Raw genomic sequence first — 18,884 nt, 5'->3', positions numbered from 1 at the left:
GGGCACTAAAATCTTCACAGAACCTAAATGGAGAATGTGGCCAAGGCTAGGCTCATTTTTTAATGCCTATTAGATGTTTTTCCTGCATAGTGGACGAAAGTCCCTAAGTTCCTTGGTATCACAATGCACTTCTGCTATAGAAATCAGTGCTAGAAGCTGAGGCCCTCAGATACCAGTCAGGTACCTATCTCTGATATGACCTTTAAACTTGAGAAAGAATGTCTGTTGTTTCTTGGAGTTAGGTGCCTGTCAGCTTGGCTTTTCTCACAGAAACAGACATTCACCTAGCACTCTTGTAAGGCAGTAGGTGGAGACTTGTTCTTCCTTTATCCAAACAAAGGGTCTTAAACCTGCATTTCCCATACTACCGTGAAATGTTCTGCTCACCTGCAGGACTGGTGCCCCTCTGATCCAGTAAACACACAAGCAGTTCCAGGAGCAGATCTTGAGAATGTTCCATGTTATCCATGCTGGAAAGAGTCTCCTGGTTTTGATGATGGTAGCCTTGTGATCAGTTCCTGCAGTAAAGGAACAGAAGGGGGATGTAAAAACATCTCTTTACCTGCATAATGTGTAATGCATAATAATGCATAATTATGCTTTAATGCATAATCCCACAGACACATATCTGTTAAACTGACATTCTTCTCTCAAAACTTTAGGCATCAATCAGAAAAATCTGAGTTTCTTTAGTTCCCTTTACAGTAATCAACACTGTAGAAATAATAGACACCTCTAGAGCATAATTCAGATTATAGTCTTTCTCTGATGATTACAAAGAAGCCTAGTGTGACCACAATCATAATTACAATGTCTCTGTTAAATATGTAGAGTTAGGCATGAAACCAGGTTTTGGTGCCTGAGAACAGTCCTTAGAAGCTGTTGTCCTTGATTTCCAGGCTGGCATTGATCCAACAGGCAAGGTTTGAGTATGCCTGAAGGCTCTGCTGAATGCATTTCACAGCTGAAGGTGTGTTATTTTGATAACTCCATCAGGGCTACAGTGCTGAACTGTTCTAGAGAGTGAGGAGCTCTGCATTAGGAAGTTACTAGACCCTGACTCCTTGTTATTGCACAGAAATTATACAATGTAGAATTTAGGGAATGGTAATGGGTGGAGCAGTAAGACATATGATTTAACCTTTTACTATCAGCAGTAAATCCCTTTGTATGTATGTTTTTTATGAGAACTAGGCAGGACACAGTGTCAAAGGATGTTGAAGCAGGATTTTACAGTAGCTAATAGATACCATTTGCTGTAAAGAGAGCTCAACAAAGGCCTTGAGCTGAAAAAACACATCTATCAGTCCACATAAATCATGTTTAAATTGTAATCACCCCAGTGAAAACTTTAGTAGAACACAACTGTGATTTTCTATTTCAAGGGAAGCCATTTGTGGGCTGGATCATGCTGGGTGCTGCATTATCTAATGGCTTGCAAGGTCAGGTTTTCAAGGCTTAAAGTGTTTTCCATCCTGTTAGGATAAATAGGGATTGGCAGGTTTCTTTGAATACATTGGAGACATTAGAGCTATCACAACTAAAGCTTTCTGTAAAAATAAAGAAACTTAGAAGCTGGCAGTATGGAAGTAAAGGAAAAATACCGTTCAGAAGTAATAAACTTCTCTCATCTGTTAGATGATTTGACTACCATCTGGGGAGGCTGCACAATCATTATCAGGCAGAGTAGAAATATTACTTCAAACTTCTTAGTCCCATATAATCATAACAGAAATATGGAAGTTGATAATGACAAGAACAAAAGAAAATAGAAAAAATGTTTTTGGAACATGGCAAGTGAGAAACTCTGCCAAACACAGATCTATGTCTTCCAACTCTCACAATAATCCATATCATTTACTAACTTTAAAGGGCTCCTGAAAACACTAATTTCACATGTTTGATCTTCAGTGACTTCTTCATAACTGCCCTGACTTTGTCAAGAGGTGTCTGAATCATTTTTATTCCTCACTCAAGGATTTTAGTTCTGCTGTCTTGTCTTCACCCAGAGTCTACTCAGTATCCTTAGAGGAGCCCTGGGGCAGGCAGTGCTAGCAGACACTGAGCCGTCTGTTTAAACCACATAGACTGTTAATGCCCAAAACAGATTAAAAAATCTCAATATTGAAAACACCATCTGCTGTGGGAATGTTGTCCCCACAAGGAGGTATGGAAGGGGAATGCCCACTGCAGTGACTGTGTGAACACACCTCACTCTGCTAGGCAGGAGGATGCAGAGCAGTTCCCTCCCTTCCTTTCAGACAAGTGGGAAAAAAGTTTGTCGAAAGCTGGGAAAACACCTTGGCATTTGAGTTTAAAAGGGGGTGAATCCTGCTCATTAGGGAAGTTCAGTACCTGAGGAAATGAAGGTGATGCTTAATAGATGCCTAGTTTCTTAAAGACCTCAGTTCAGATTTTATTTAAACATATGCTTGATCTGCAGTTTAGGGCTGCTTAATGTGGCATCCGTTGCTGAGGCTGTTGAACATGCTTGAGGGATTGCAGGAAGGGCTGCCCACAGGTGCTGAGAGCTGGCCAAACAGTCAGATGAAAAAAACATAGAAATGGGAGACGTCCACCACAACAGAAACTTGTACTGCAGAAGACTCTTGTGACCCCAAAGGCTCATCTTGACCATTGCAGCAAATGGCTTGAACAGTTTTCTAGGACACTTGGCTCCAGGTACTGGCCTAGACTGACATGTAGCACTATTTTTAGTGCAATCTAATCACAGGTGAGTAAGCCTAAAATGCACAGTGTCTTTTTACTGTGTAGTCAGTAAAAAGATTGTTCAATGGATAGTGTGATGGTACCAGCAAATACTTCAGGCTATGTACCAGCACCAATAAATAGCTATGCCTGCATTTTACACAGACTGTTCTGGTGTTTGGAAGATTTACACAGGTAAAGATAGCAGTGGAGTTTGAAAGATGAATTTTTGCTTGGTAAAGGCAAGCTCCATGAAGAGCTAAGTGCTAGTGCAAACTAACTACTTAATGCAACACAGCTGTCTTAAATTCCTCAGAGGAAATCATTGCCCTAGATAAGAGGCTTGCTCTACCCCTGCTGTATTCTAGTGCTTTTGGGCTGGACAAAAATATATTTTGAAGATTCAGACTGAATTTGCAACAATTATATCTCAGATTTCTAGAAGCTGCTAGTCTGAAAAAACACAATTTTCTAAAGTAATCTGAAAGAAAGGCTGATGTGGAGGACAGCAGGTGCAGATAGCCAGTGAGGTAAAACAAGCCAGATGCAAAGCTTGCAGGCAAACAAGAAGGTAAGACCATATTTTTCATATGACCCTACAGAGACTTGTTTAGCAGTTTGAGTCTATGCCAAATAGTTCACTGCACCTCTAAAAATTGCTTTACTCTAAAAGAGTAATCTGAAAGATCCCTGGACTGTAGTCAACTTAATATCACACATATCTACATCTTCAAAGCATTCTCTTTGGCTCAACATAGCAACAGAATCGTAACTATTAGTGGTTATTTCAACCTTGAGGTAATTTGATGCCTCGCTACCCCACCCACTAAGCAAATAAATGTACTTTGATGTCCCTTTAATGTGTCACAGAGGAGAAAAATAAAGGCCTTGTATTAACAGTGTGAAAGAGATTATTCTAAAGATTATAATTTTCAAATGAATACCAAGACTAAATGTTGCATTCATAGTCCATTGTTTCAGCTCCCTGAAATCTAGCAACTCTGATGACAGAGATGACTTGTCAAGGCATTTTCCTACTAAAAGGGAAATATTTTTTATTCCAAAGTCAGTCAGTTATTCTGAAGATATTTATTAGGATGGACTTGATCATGCTGACCCTGCAAGGCTCTAACCCAAATCACTGTTCAACATCTATGGAGTTATATGAGAAGTGAGGAGCTGCAACTCACTGGAAACTGGTAAATTGTGCTCCAGCTTTAGTTGAAGGCATGCAATAATAACTGAGACTACTGCTCTGTATATGAATATTTATTTTGCAACACAGTTTCATTCTTACTCTACCTGCAGCTTAAAGTATGACCTAGTTCTGTTCTAAGCTGTACATGCTGCCGGGCAGACGTTGAGCAGGAAAACCCAATGTCTCAGAGGACTTCTTCCCCTGACTAAACATTTCAATCCTACCACTAATTCCAGGGCCACTCATGTCTGTATTAGAAGTTGGAACTCAACCTGACAACTAGGTCTTTTGCTATTTTAATGGTAAGTAATGAGACTGAGGTAGATATATGGACTATAGGAACACTTTAATGTTTATTTAGGCAAAATGTCACAGCAGATATAATAATTCTAGAGTAGACTGCAGATAGCAACATGTGCTCTCACTGGAATTCAAACACGGTAATCCTTTTATTGTCTTAATCCACAAATTTTAATGCATATGAGCAAGCAATCCTTGCATGTCAACCTCAATTCTCTTCTTTCACATACACAGAGATACTAGATATATTTTAAAGTTAAATAACAAAAATGTAGCTTAGTAATCTTTGTTTATTCCTAAGACTATGTGGATCATACATAGTGTTGGAAAAAGCTTATCAAAAGAACTCGTTTAAATAAAGATCAATTTCCATATTGTACCAATGACTTTGTACAGACATATTAATGTACATAGACATGTAAAAAATAAAAAGCACACAGGAAAATATACACTTACTACATTTCAAAAATATTAAGATTTGGAAAACATTAAGACATCTGGGTGTACAGCACATGTAAACCATTTTGTGGTGAAACCAGAACTGATGAATTGCACATTCATGGATATCCACTACAGTATAACAAAGTCAGCTCTTTCCTTTTCATCACTAAGCTGATGCTTCAGCAATAGGTTTTGGCTAAAAAAACCCACATAAAAACCCAGTTAATGCCTTAAAAACATTTGTGTACAGAACAAGAACAGTAACAGCATGTGGATTTAAATGAGCTACAAAAAAAATTCTTATCAGAAGCAGAACTATAATACACCTATCATCGATCATCTTAATACCAAGGACATCTGGCTGTATTTTGCATCTACTAATATTAATGATGATATTCTATCCTTCACTTTTAAGGTTGTGCAGTCCTGGATTTCCAGACCCAAGAGAATATATTACATCGCTTGCATACAATTATATTCTTTAGACAATCATATTGCTCCAAACCAAATGCTGATATTCTCAGTATTTGTGTACAGCTCTTGACCCATCTTTCATATAGATCTCCATGCCAGGGAAAACCTTACATTGAAATTTAGGGATATTTTCTGTAAGCAATCAGCAGCATATTATACAGAAACAGATATAGTCATACTAGCTCACTAATTTTGTCATTATCTAAATTAGGAGTATTTTCAATATAGTGAAAGGTGTCTTAAATTAGGTATGCCAGATCCTATTTTGGAGGATACTCTCTATCATGTAGGATGCCAAACTCCATATTGCATGACAATTTCCTATTATAATTTACATATCTCACCTGAAGAAGCACAAATTCACAAACTATAGTTGGGCATACAGACTGTTGATAGATACATGATCTTCAGTAAATACCAAATGTTGTGTCATGAATTGCTAGCCTTACTCCTATACACGGCAGCTCCTCTGTGTACTAAGGCAAATAAGAAGATGATTAGTTCCTTGCTATAATTTTTTTATTCCTTGACATTGTTTGTGGCTTCCTTTCTCAAAGCAGAAGCTAGCGGTGAATTATATGTAAAATTGTGACAGGGAAGCATGACACAAATCTCAGCAGATCCTTTGTTAGTCTTGCACCTGCCTGGTTAAAACACCCTTCTCTAATGCATGGTGGTAGAGTGGTGCCTTGCTTGCTGCTGCATGACTGAATGAATAAAAATCCATACCTGGATAATCTATAGGGACAGCAGTCCTATGGGTTACTTGTCACCCAGCTGCTAATCCTGGACCTGCACAGTTTCCCATCAGGCACCACAGCTGTGAATGAGTGGGCTGCCAGCACGGTGGGAGGGGACCAACACACAGCTTCTCCCTGGGGTGTCACCCACAGAAGGTCTGCAAACACTGGGAATGTATAGCTGGGCTACAGCATGAAACTGCAGTTCAGAGAAGGTCTAGTCCATGCCAAGCAATACATGCTGGCAATATATTCTCTTCCCATCACATCACACATTTCTTATGATAGATAAATTACCAGAACCTGAAATTCTTATGTGTGCTTGCAAGAGGGGTTTTTATTATGTTTGTGGTAGTAGCTTCACACATTGGCAACTATTTTATAAAAAATCATTAAAGAAATGGCACTTCCATGCAGGAAGAATAATTGATTAGCTTACAGGCCAAGGTATAAACTGAAACACTTATCTAAGCATTCTTCCTGCATATAGACACTCTCCTAAACTGGGACTATAAATAAATTTATGTTAACAAATTCACTATATTTACATGATACATTGAGACAGTTACAATCAGTCTCAATTGTAGGTAACCTATCTCCCTGTTAGCTTCAGAACATGCAAAAAAAGAGTCGATATCTGTTCCATCTAAGATAAAAAGAAGAGATGTGTTTTCACTAAAAACACTAGCATCAAAACTCAGCATCACCAGTAAAATGCCAATAGACATTTTCAGATTCTCTAAACCAAGGGTCTAAACAGAAAAGGTTTGATATGGAGGGGAAACCTGTCCACATAAAATAAAACTCTTTCAAACGGAATGTAGTCAGTTTCTAAATACATTCAAATATTACAGTGTCTCTATAAATAGATAGTGCTGAAGACCTAAAACAGCCCATTCCAAATGTTCAAGTAAATATATAGGTCTCTTTTTACTGTAAATAATACACACTTGCTTGAACTACAGCTGTTCTAGTCTTTGGCAACCGTTCAAGTACCTTCCCCTTTTCTCTCCTTTGCAAACCTCCATCTTCCATTTTCACACAAGAGTCACCAGGGCATATCTTATTTTCATAACATTTTTGGAAAAAATACCACGTCCCAAACTCTGTTTGTGTGCATGCAGTCAATAAAGGAAGTGTATCATAAATCCACCGTGGTCCTTCAATTGTCACTCAGGCAGTGGCACTTCTCTAATCTCGGTGCTATATCCAAGAGACGCTATGTGCTGACAAACTCCCTCTTGTTTGCACAGAGCCTGCTGAGAAGGATTTCAGAATAAACTTGATTTATTGGACCTCGGACATGATACGGGGACTGAGAATTTGTTGCATAGTCCTGCAGTTGTGATGGTTTGCTTTGACTGCCGAAATACTTCCCCAGTGTATAGCGCCTTGATAACGTCATTGTTATGTGTGGCCTTTCTTCAGAGGGGTCGGATTTCACCACCTGCAAAAGAAATGACATATGTGAGTGCTTTCTGCCTGCACCTAGAAAGACAGACACACAGCTGCACAATGTGTGCAGAAATGCTGAGGCAGTTGTCCATGAAGCAGGTCCTAATACTCTTATCTTAAGGTGCAAGTTGCTCATAAACATTATTTTAGTGGCCAACGTGTTATGTTGCAAACTAACTAAAGAGCAAGATCTTAATTTTTGAAATCTACATGCATAGACCCATTATACTCAGTCATTTGACTCTGTAATATCTTTGTGTATTAGACTCTGTTCTCTTCATTAGAGGCAATTTACCTAAAACAATAAAATTCATACTCAACAGCTTGTCTGTATATTTTTAGCGTGTGATAAAACAAACTCACGACTGCTCCAAATTGCAGAAAGGTTTAAAATCTTGCTCTGGTACCAAGCACTTGAGGTACATATAACATGTCTCAGCTATAACCCCTGTGAGAATGCTTCATTCTGAGGTCTTGATGTAAACCTGGCCCAGCCCCTTGCTGAGATGAAAACCCTCATGTATCGTGTTTCTTCAAGAAGGGAGTTATGCTGCAATTTAACATCCCTCTTCCCAGGACACCACACAGACAGAACCACAACATGATTCGGTAACTTAGTGTTGAAGAATGCTTCACCTTGCCCCCTGAAATATGTATAAAGCTCTGGGATTATCGTCTTCAACTTGTATGGAATAAAACCATGTTCATGGGACTAACAAGTGAGAAAGTGAAAGGTATGGTTGTCAGGAGCTTAAAGACTGGGGGGGTGATCTCCTGTGAAATGTTGAAGGTCTTGTCTCAGTGAGTACTCAGTCACTGATGAATAATGAAGCAGCTTTGAGAGAGACAAAACTTTAGAACCCTACAGATATGCAGGACAGAAGACCTCAGCCCAGGCAGTAGCATACCCAGAGAATGCAGAAAAGGTGGTTTTAAAATAGGATATATTTGCTGACTTGATAGCTCTGATGTCTATCAGTTTTCCTGCTATATCAACCACAGAAGACAATTAAAAATGCAGAATTCATTTATTAATGCTTATATTTACGCAGAATCATGTTAGCTTTTAAAAATATAATGTATTTTTACTGTCACTGAACAATCAGAATCAACACTCATATGTGGTGAAGCTCATAATAAATGAAATAAATCATATAAGTTAAGTGTGAGTGAAGAAATAACGTGCAAGGGCTTGAAAGACTGAGCAGAGAGACTACGAGGGAGCTGGCAGAACTGAAAACAGACCAGGAATTATCCATGTAGAAAATTAATCTATGCCCTGATCAATTTCATACAGTTAAGCCAAGGGCTATTATTTGTTTTCATGCAATTACTGTAGGTTCATTTTTCTAAATTAATGCCTTAGATCTTACAATTATTTCAAAATGATGCCACCTTGAACCAATCACCCAAACTGCATTCCTGTTAAGCATAATCTCCCAGGAATGCAATCTAATGTTGACCCAGCAGCCAGCCACTGGTTAAGATACAAAAATCCCAAGGTTGATAATTTCTGTGTACTTATTATGATTTCACTGCCATTAAAACAGGAAATAAATCTGATTTTTAAAATAGCTTCTGTAATAATTGTATAGTGTCGACCAATGTCCATAAGCATTTTCAAAGAATGAGGTAGATTAAAAAATCGTTTTTATGTGTACATAGAACTAGAATTATGTTGGGCAGTAAATGCCAGGATTATGCAAGACATTTTGTCCCAGCTCAGTATAATCCCTTTGAAAGTCCAGATCCCTTAGAAATCTGAGCAAAGATTGTAGAGTCTAAAGAGATGGTGATTTCTATGCTATCAGGGTCACCTGAGGCCCTCTGAAATTGGTTGGTGGGGGAACTCAAATAATTCTTCAGGCCATTCAGAAGAAATAGCTTTCTCTTCAGCCAGCTAGTGGGAAACGAGAACTGCTGAAGGCATTTCAGCTCTTGTTTTCTGACTGCACAGAATGTCCAGTCCTCCACTCCTGCACAGCCACGTTTTAGTTCAGATGGCATTTACAGAGGGGTGCCATCTTCTGAGACTTTAGGAATGTCAGTTCTTAAGAGAAAGAAAGTGAAAGTACAAAGCACAAGATTTAATCTGTCTCATTTGGTTTCAGAAAACATGAAAAATGCTGGGATTTTACAGTGTTCTTGGCTCCATCCTTGGGGGCAAAATGCCATTTTCCTGGTGCAAACTGCTTCAGCACCTAATGAAACTCCACTTGCCAGGATGCAGAAATAAGCTGATAACAAAACTATTACAACTAATGAAGTATCAAAAGGACTCAAGGACTTTTTTTTTTTGCTTTCCTCAAGGATCAAGTCTGGTTTTTGGTGAATGATGGATTCTACTGGGCATATCTATGGCTCTTTCAGGCACAATGACCTCTCAAGCCTCATTAATAACAGCTCTGTGAGCCAAATTCTCTCCTGATCCTCCCCAGAAACACATACTCTGTTGAGATTCCTTCGGCAGAGAAGCAAGACAAAATCTGCACATGACCTCATACAAAACGATGGAGGAGTACATGAAAAATGCTGATGACTGATCACGCCCTGCTGTTTTCCACCCAGTTCCATACAAAGCATTTGAAATATTTAATTTTGAAACTCTCTGTTTCACCCACAAGATCTGTGGAAATGGCAAACATCAGCAATGACCCACAAAAACAACAGCATCTGGGTTCTAGATAAAAAAGGTCAATACAGATGTCTGGGTAAAATGGAGGGAAGCATTTGCTCCATGGGACTATTTATCAATCACATACCTACTCTGTGACTTACTCCCTCTTTTCCAGCTTTGTTTGGACTGAGCTATGTTTGTGCCTCTCAATACTTGAGCAGAGAAGATTAGAGGACTGGTTAACTAACCACACCTGCTGATGTTGGCCCCAAAGCAGGATAGAGGCCATGGCACCGGCCTGAAAACATGTGAGCTGCTGTGGAGCCTGAGGTGGAAACCAGCTGTAAGGTTGACACATGGCACATGAGGTCATGTAAGTCTGATAACACTCTCGAAAAAATTCTATAGATTTTAGTCAAGAAAGCAGGACTACTGGTGTGAGTGAGAACAAGAAATCTACACTTCTGTTTGTAGAGTGGATCACTGTAACTTTTCCAGATATTTTTTCTCAGATATAGGAAAACAGACATATATATAGCAGTAAGGTTGGTTCTTCAATTTTAAGCTCCATTTTAATTGTACTTATGGTTTGATGTGAGTGTGCTGAGCTGTTCAGTTAGGAATGTGTCAGTCAAAAACCCATGAGACTGAGTAAAAAGAGAAACTGGGTCCATGCAGAAGCAGCAGAGATATATAACACATAGCAAATAACACAAGAACCTGAAAACTGCAACATCCTTTTATATGAGTTACCTTGCAGAAGGGCACGTTTATTTTTATTTCACCATGCCAGCAGTTCAGCATGTCCTTGGGTGGCCTTGCACTGTTAGCACTGAAAGACAACTGCCACCATACAAACTGCTTTTCCTATAATTTGCATTCAGGCCTCACTTTGAGTGACAGATGCTGACCTCGCCATATACCTTCTTGTATCTAAGATCTGACAGTTAAAATATCTTAAATACCTGGTAATGATATAAGTGTAAACTATTACCTCATGGAAATGGCAGCCGCACTTCCCTTGCAGGAATTCTTTGTAACGTCCCATGGTGATGACAAAGGTGTCAACCACTTCATAGCCCAAGTTTTTTGCTGTATCCAGAATAACCAAGTTTTCATTCCACAAGTTTTGCACTTCTGCCTGCATTTCAGATAAAATGTTGCAATGTCTTGTCAGAAGGACTGTTTAAAGGTTATTGTATCATGGAAAAAATAGCAAAACTGTATTTTGAATAAGCAATTATGTTGTAATACAGACATGAATTACTATAAATTCACTTTTGAAAAAAGCTACTACTCAAAGACCAATGTAGGGGGTTTTTTTTCTGAAATTATAATTACTTTTCAGTTGATATGCACCTTCCTTTATAGAAAGATTTTGTGATTGTTTAAAATATAATTCTTGGGTAATGTTTTTAACATGTACTTCACTAATATGAGGTGTAATTTAGAAAAAAAAATCCAATTATAAAATCTGTCTGTAACAAATGGTGAAGCAGCTTCTTTAAAGAAAAAATTAGCTTCAATCAAATTCATTGAGGCAGCTGCTTAAGAGGGATTATAGGGCCATAGGTATCTTAAATATGGTTATACTGAAGAACAGATTATTATTTCTGAATATACTTCAGGAAGAGCAAGAATAGAAAAAAGTTAGCCATAAAGTTGGCAAGGCAGTGGTTTCAACATGGCAGGCAAAAAGCCTTTGAGAGTAGCTGGGGTAATCCTGAATCCTAGAGCATAAAAACCACATAGGTAATTTGGCATATGATTCCAATATTGAAAGGGAAAAGAATGTTGGTTATGCACTGTACTTGATTCCTGGAATTTTGTAAATTTAATTTTTTTAAAAAAATTCTTAGGAAGCCTTCAATACTCTATCCTTGCCTCACATATCTGGGATTGAAGTTCTTCATCCTATGATTGAACTTCACTGAAAACTATGACAGGAGCTATGAAAATGTTTCTTCATACTGATGACAACAATTTCCTTACTTTATTCTATTTAGGTCCTCCAGACAAATTAAGAAAAGGGTTTGAATCAATAAGAAGACATTCAGTAGAGACAAGGCAGATAGGCAGTACTAACTTAGACTGAAAGAATGGGCAAAATCAGACAGGGCAGTCTCTGTAGCAAAGAGAAGGGTGAGAGTAGCAGGAAGTCACACGCTGAATGCAGCAGTGTGTTATGTTTGCAAAAAGACGTGGGCACAAGAAGTGCTGTACGTAATCTGTGAAAGGTAATAATTTTCTCTTTTCAACACCTGGGAATAGCTGCAGAATGACACACAGCACTGGTAGGCATCATTTACTCCGTTCTGCCTTCCAGTGCTTCTCATCTATGCATTTTATGTGTGTTCAATAGAGAATCACTGTCCAAATTGTAAATAAAAATAGTGAATTGAGTGAGTTACACAGTGCATTGACATGAGCACAGCTGTTACTCTGAGAGTCTTGGACATGATTTAACTGGACTGTAACATCCAATTAACATGCAAATAACAGGCTGGATTCACCAGCACATTCCAGCTGCTCTGTAATGTTCTGGCTTCATAGGTGGGTTAAGATAGATTTATTGAGTTGTGCAAGCCAGACAAGTGAACTGGATCCAGCAGTAACCATGGAGGAAGTCTGGGGAGGGCCTAGGCACAATGTCGTATGAGGAGCAATCTGCTTATCCCCAGCATGATCTCTCAGTTTTGGCAGCAGGGTTAGTATTGGAGCTTCTTCTGGTTCTTGGAACAGCTGACTAAGCATGGCATTTCAAATGGCTCTCTGCAGCAGAACCCATGAAATAAGGAATTTTGTTTGAACCCCTTAGTAAGCCGTATGAGCAAATACAATATTCCTTTAAATGTGCTCAGCAGACGTTGTAACATATTTTGATCAGACAGCAAAATTAATGATGAAATGACAAGTCTTCTATGAAAATACACTCAGAATGTACTGTAGTTTACCTGTGATAGAGAATGGATTCCATCCACTGGAAGGTGAAAGCCCATCCCTATGGATTTGACAATTACCAGGATATTTGATAGATTTTCCCTGTTTCGAAAATTAAAAAAAAAAAACAAAACAAAACTAACAAGGATGCACTTTATACTTAACAGACACATCAAAAGACGATACATGTTTTATTTTTTTCAAATTCACTTAGGTACATGCCTATAAAAAAAATGAAAAACTTGTATTTAATTTTTTTTTGTTGTTGTTTCTCATAATTTATCATATCAAAAATTAGAATAACACAAAGTACATAACCTTACCTGTTCAACACCTTTTGGATAATTTGCAGGTGATTGGAATTAAGCCACTGAACACCACCTACAATTAATGCAGTCTGGTCTGTGTTCTCCAGGGGACGTGATCTGAAAGCCAGAAAAGAAAAACAACACATGTTGCTTTAAACAGATGGCAAACATTTTAACTACATTGCTTTGCATTTCACTGAACTGTATCTGGCACCCTGATTGGAGGCCTGATGTAATTTTCAGCTATTTTTTTACCGCACAATATGGTCTGTGCACGTTATGTTTTATTGTTTACTGAGTTTAATTGTAAAACATGTTAAGCACATTTGTGAATAGAATGATAATACAAGCAAGGGAAATACAGAGTTTGTGCAGTACCTCTGCAGCAGCTGTTCTAGTGCTTTTTCAAAAGTTGGTCTCTGGCTCGCATTCATCCAGAACTGGGGGTAGTAGGAGTAACTGATAAATGTTTTCCCCTCATTGATATTGTGGTAACATTTAACATCATGAGTCTTCTGCCATTCCTGAAGAGTCTTATTCACTCTTTCAATTAGATAATACATCATCCCTCTGTTAGTTGAGTCACCTATAAAAAGAATCTTCAGATAGAAAAGATATGACTTAGAAGTTGTACAATCCAGACCCCAAAAGCTAAGAAAAGAACACAGCTAGTTGGGAAGTTTTTAAATGCTTCTTATAATATTCCAGAAATATCTCTGTGAACTGCCAATACCCTGGCATCTTAGTACTAAATTTGTCATTTAGCAACATTTGTGTGATTTGATTAATAAAAAGCTGTATTATGTATTTTAAAGACAAAAAAGTACAGGTTATATATGGCCATAGCTGCAAAATTAGCCCTGTATCTTTCATCCTTGGTGATAATTTCTTTTGCTTAAGTTTATATTTACTTCTAACTGCTAGTACACAATTGCTCTCATGATTGCTTGCAGCTTCCTGTTTTTTTTCTACAGTTTTTCATGTGGCTTGCTCCTACACAGTGTGTATTGTTCTTCTATAAATAGGATTCATTACAATTTACACCAAAGTAACACACATATACCCCCTCACACACAGCCAAACCCACACTCCTCATGAAGAATGCAGCTGTGGCCTTATTTGTAGAGATGGTTTATCTGCAGGTTCAAAGGAGAAAGAAAAAGGGGTGATTTGAGTAGGGGATAATCTGAACGGAATTCTGTCGTGTGTAATGTGACCACCAGAAAGCATCATGGCCTAAAGGGAGTTAGAAATCCTGCCAGAATGACAGAAATACTTTAAATATAGCAGTCTCTGCTGGGCTACTCTGAACTTGCAAATGAATAAAGAAATAAAATTTGGGTTTGATCCTACTCATTCTGTAGATTCCTCTGAAAAAACAAACATCTCTGTATGGGGATACCGCAGAACCTAAAGTGTTGTGGGAATTTTTTTTTAATATTATTGCCCTATTATTGTTATTATTGTCCTATTTTGAATGAACAGGACTAGGATTTCCTTCCGATGAAGCTGGTAATAGAAGACAACTCCAAAGAATAGGAGAATCCAGGTTCACTGTGGTTTGCCAAATGAAACTGTGTGCAGAATCAATTATCCTAATCACCTCAGTCAGAAATCCAAAATGAGGAGCAAATATGTAAAACTGGGATTAAGAAACCCCACAGAGCCATCACACAGTAACAGCCCTGTTCTCTGCACAGAAGTACTTAGCTTCTCCTGCCTCCTCTGGCACTCAGGGTAGTTGGCATCCTGTAAGTTGGGATTTTGTTGTCTCATTTTTGATTCGGAATTTGATGTTTTACCAGTTCCACATTGAATATTTGATTATACAAATAAAATTCAGACTGCACAAGATGACACATTTAAGGCTATATTTTGAAAGGTTTTTTTAGAGATTTTACGTGGTAGAGGCATTTTGGACCACACTCATCTAACACATTTATCTATCTATTTATCTATTCCCTTCAGGAATGTCACAGTTTTGAAAACTGATTCCACTTCCCACTGTGGAATTAACCTACTGTGATTAAAAATACACCATAACAATGTACCAAGGATACTTCCTGCAGAAGAGAAGGAATTTCAGATGAGCCTACTCTCATCTGATGTTAGGGCCAAGAACGGCATGACAATGCCTTCAACTTCCCATGCCTTGCCCATTGTGGGCTGCAGAGAAGCCCTGGATAGGTTGTGTATGGTAGCAAACAAATTAAAACCAGCACCGAACTCATAGAGGCTCTTCTAACTCCTGTCCTGGATGTCTCAAAGCCATTCCATAGAGGAAATTCTTAAATCGCTGCTGTTGATGCTTGTATTGCACAAGCATTTCTCTCACACACAGGGAGGTTTCCAGCTTTTCATATTGTGTCAGAAGAAACCTCTTTAAATCAGGCATAACATGACTCACAGAAGTCAAGGATCCTTGGATCCATGGAAGGACTGGTTGGATATTCTCTCTTTTCCTGACAGACACACACATGCATAAAATTATTTACAAGTAGGAAGACAATAGAATTTGTCCTAATTCTAAAGTAGGTTAACTTGAGGTTTTAAGCAACAGTTGTCTTAGGTTGCAAAATCTCTTGATTCTGCAGCCTGTCTATATCCATGTCTCTTTAATCTCCATTTCATAAGCCCATAACTGCAGTGTCTTGATGCATATCTATTTAAAAAGCAGTTCTCAGATATTCACAGGCAAGGATATCATGAGCTTGTAATGTGGGTGAGAACATTTCCGTAAAAACCCAACTCATCATTAGCAGAATAACAAACAGGCCCTGCCAAGTTACACACATACAGCAGTTGGTAGAACATACAAGATTCTTCTAGTATCATATGACACCATTTTGATAGCACATGGGAATTGCAAAGAAGCATATTCAGCTATTAATTACATGAAATTGTCAGATGGGACATTTTTATCTCATTCTAGTGTGACTAGAATTCTCATCATTGTTTTCTCCTAACTATATTTGATCTAATCTCATCTACTACTGATTTCAAATAGAAGGAGAACTTCCATGAAAAAAAAAAGAAGAAAAGAACCCAGGCCAATGTCAACGAAAATGATGCACAGATGTCTTTTTTGCCGACACTGTGCATTCCCTAGCAGTTTAGGTGTGAAGAGTCATGCCAAAAGTCTCAAACACCACAGAGCATCTCCTAAGTCTCAAATACTGCAGAGCATCAAAGATTAAGATCTCATTCCCAGTTTTTTCTTTATGTAAAAGTTAGAGCAAAACACATACATGCATCTCAATCTACACTATTACATGGTTTATCATTTTAGGGCTTTGCAATTCTTTTATACCTACACAGGTACATACACGTAAACAGGGGACCCATGAATGAATTTTCAAGTCTGCCCTGGCATACCTTTCTGGCCAGGTCTGGAGATATGCAGTCATTTAGAAAACACCTACCAGAAGAAACAAGTTAGTTACGATCATGTTTTAAAGTTGCAGCTCTAGTCTGGAAATGCCATGATGCAGGGCACCATATGAGAATATCAGGTGGGTGTTAGTGTATTACTATTGTTGTTGTCCTGATGTTCTGAGAATGCAAAATAGTTGACAGGAGTCAGAACAGATTCCTTTAGAGCAATTAGTATAACTAGATGAAACAAAAAACTGTTAAGACCCTGACATACTTCAAATACCATCACAAGACTGATGAGACTGCACTCAGCCTATTTCCAAATCAGGAATGAGAAAGATAGCGACATCACACTGGGTAAGAACTGGTTGTACCACTAGGGAAATTAACCTAGACTTTTAGAAACAGATCTGCTAAGAGAATAGTCAAGGCTTGCTGCAAGTGAGAAAGAAAGAAATGAGCCAAAGGGGTCTTGTGGTTATATAGAAAAACAGATCAAAAGTGGAGGTCATCCTTAAAGCCGTCAGTCAATTATAGTAACCAGATTACCTTACAGTCATGAAGTCTTTGAATGTTCAAGTAGGTATGAGCCACATCAGGACTGTATCACTAGCATCAGGTGAATTTGTTTAACTCTGTCTCTGTCTTCCATAGTGAAATCACAGTTTTGTTGAAAGGTATGAAAACTAGGACTGCAGCATGTGAAACCTATGGTCCCTGCCCTCCAGCTCTGAGAGAGAGCTCTAAAATGTGCAGTCATCATGGGACAATATATGCAGTTATCCTCTGGAGACTGTGTGATGGAATTTTGAAGGGAATGCTCTCTCATAAGTCTAAAGAAGTTCTCAGATAGAAAGATAGGTGTGCATTTCTTGTAATTTGATGCACCTCAGACTGGTGAATGCTTAGCACAGCATCAGCACATCTGCACACACAGTGCATCCATTCATTAAGACTTTGTCTGCATCCAACGATCTGCTTCTAACCATTGGTTCAACATGATGAGAAATGTGTAAATCCTGGGGGAAAAAAAAAAACAACACCTGAATTCTTCTTTTTCTTCTCTCCAAAAGAAAAAAAATCAATGTGGACAAAGAGGAAATCTGTAGGTAAGTCTACCCTCTTTTCAAACTGCCCTTGTGCAGAGCTGGCCAAATACATTTTGTGGTATGGTATGCAGGCCGTCAGAAAGCATCTTTCAAAGTCCACCTTTTCCAAGTTAGCTTCATCTTTAGCAAATACTTGGAGGACTCAAAGGCTAAAATAAGTGATGTTTAGCCAGAGAAAGAAAACCTGTGTCCTTCAAATAATACAAGAGTTCTGATGAATTAAAATAATTTCTCAGTTTAATTGCATGTATGGCAATTAAAACCACATTTATACAGTTAGATTAACTCATTGTAGTTGCATATGCCATGCAATATTTAATATGTTTTGAACAAAAGCCTCCAGAGATGATTCTGTATTTATCTCTATGATAATAATGAGGACCATGATGGCTTAGGTGTGTGGAGTAAGCCATATCTCATTTTCTTTACAAGTCTGGAACAAAACTTAGTCATGTACTTTCAAGTTGATGTGGCAGTTGTCTGCAGGATGACTAAATGATCAAACATAAGGTTATAATTTTACCAGACAAAGAACAACATTTCCACACAGACAGATGTTTTCACTGTCTTCTGTTGCAAATATTTTGTGTGAAAAATTCCATTATAGCTTAAAGGCTTTGAAAGATTGTGTAAGCATAGTGGAATTCACATCTTAACCAGACCTATCATTAAAAATTAACCACACTTGGGAAATTTAAACACCTGTAAGTTCAAAACACTACTTAACTCTAAAATATTATTAAGAAATCATAAGTTAAAATTCCTGTTTTAACAGCTGAATTTTAAGTACTTCAGCAAATATTGCTTTTTCATATTTCCTGTTCTTAATTACACATGACTTAATGGTATTTTATTATAAGACTAAACTCTGGTTAGTATTTCTCAGTGATAAGCAAAATATACATCCCTCCTGCTATTGATGCCAACTTTCTATATACTGCTAATTGGATAAATAATAACCTGCTAGAACTCATTTTCCTTCATCCATTTTTAAAAGTACGAAATCAATCTTGTACAAAAATCAAAGCATTATCTTAATACATTTCTATGTGTCTTACAGTAAAAAGTCATTATTCACAGTTACAGAGAATTTTGTTGACCCAATATAATAAAGATATAATATTTTATTATGATGTATAATATTTTACTATGATGAAGAATTATTTTTATTCAAGTAGGGCATATATATGGAGTTCCCTAAGAATGAGACAGCATGTC

At 37.9% G+C, this 18,884-nt stretch overlaps 1 protein-coding gene across 2 annotated transcripts in view; it reads right to left on the bottom strand.

The window, feature by feature from the left end:
- Positions 1-4,246: 4,246 nt before the first annotated feature.
- Positions 4,247-18,884, bottom strand: part of CPED1 (cadherin like and PC-esterase domain containing 1) — a 146,444-nt gene continuing 131,806 nt past the window's right edge. For both annotated transcript variants that reach the window (XM_083859454.1, XM_083859455.1), the window contains exons 19-23: positions 13,561-13,781; positions 13,198-13,299; positions 12,889-12,976; positions 10,929-11,075; positions 4,247-7,309 (exon numbers count right to left, since the gene is read on the bottom strand). In XM_083859454.1, the coding sequence (XP_083715580.1) occupies positions 7,082-7,309; positions 10,929-11,075; positions 12,889-12,976; positions 13,198-13,299; positions 13,561-13,781 (786 nt within the window). In that variant the 3' untranslated portion in view covers positions 4,247-7,081. The remainder of the gene's footprint in view (positions 7,310-10,928; positions 11,076-12,888; positions 12,977-13,197; positions 13,300-13,560; positions 13,782-18,884) is intronic.

Source organism: Zosterops lateralis (assembly GCF_965231275.1).
Source record: "Zosterops lateralis genome assembly, chromosome: 4".
NCBI lineage: Eukaryota > Metazoa > Chordata > Aves > Passeriformes > Zosteropidae > Zosterops > Zosterops lateralis.
Note: the sequence above shows the minus strand (reverse complement) of the source record. Positions and strands in the feature narration are given on the sequence as shown.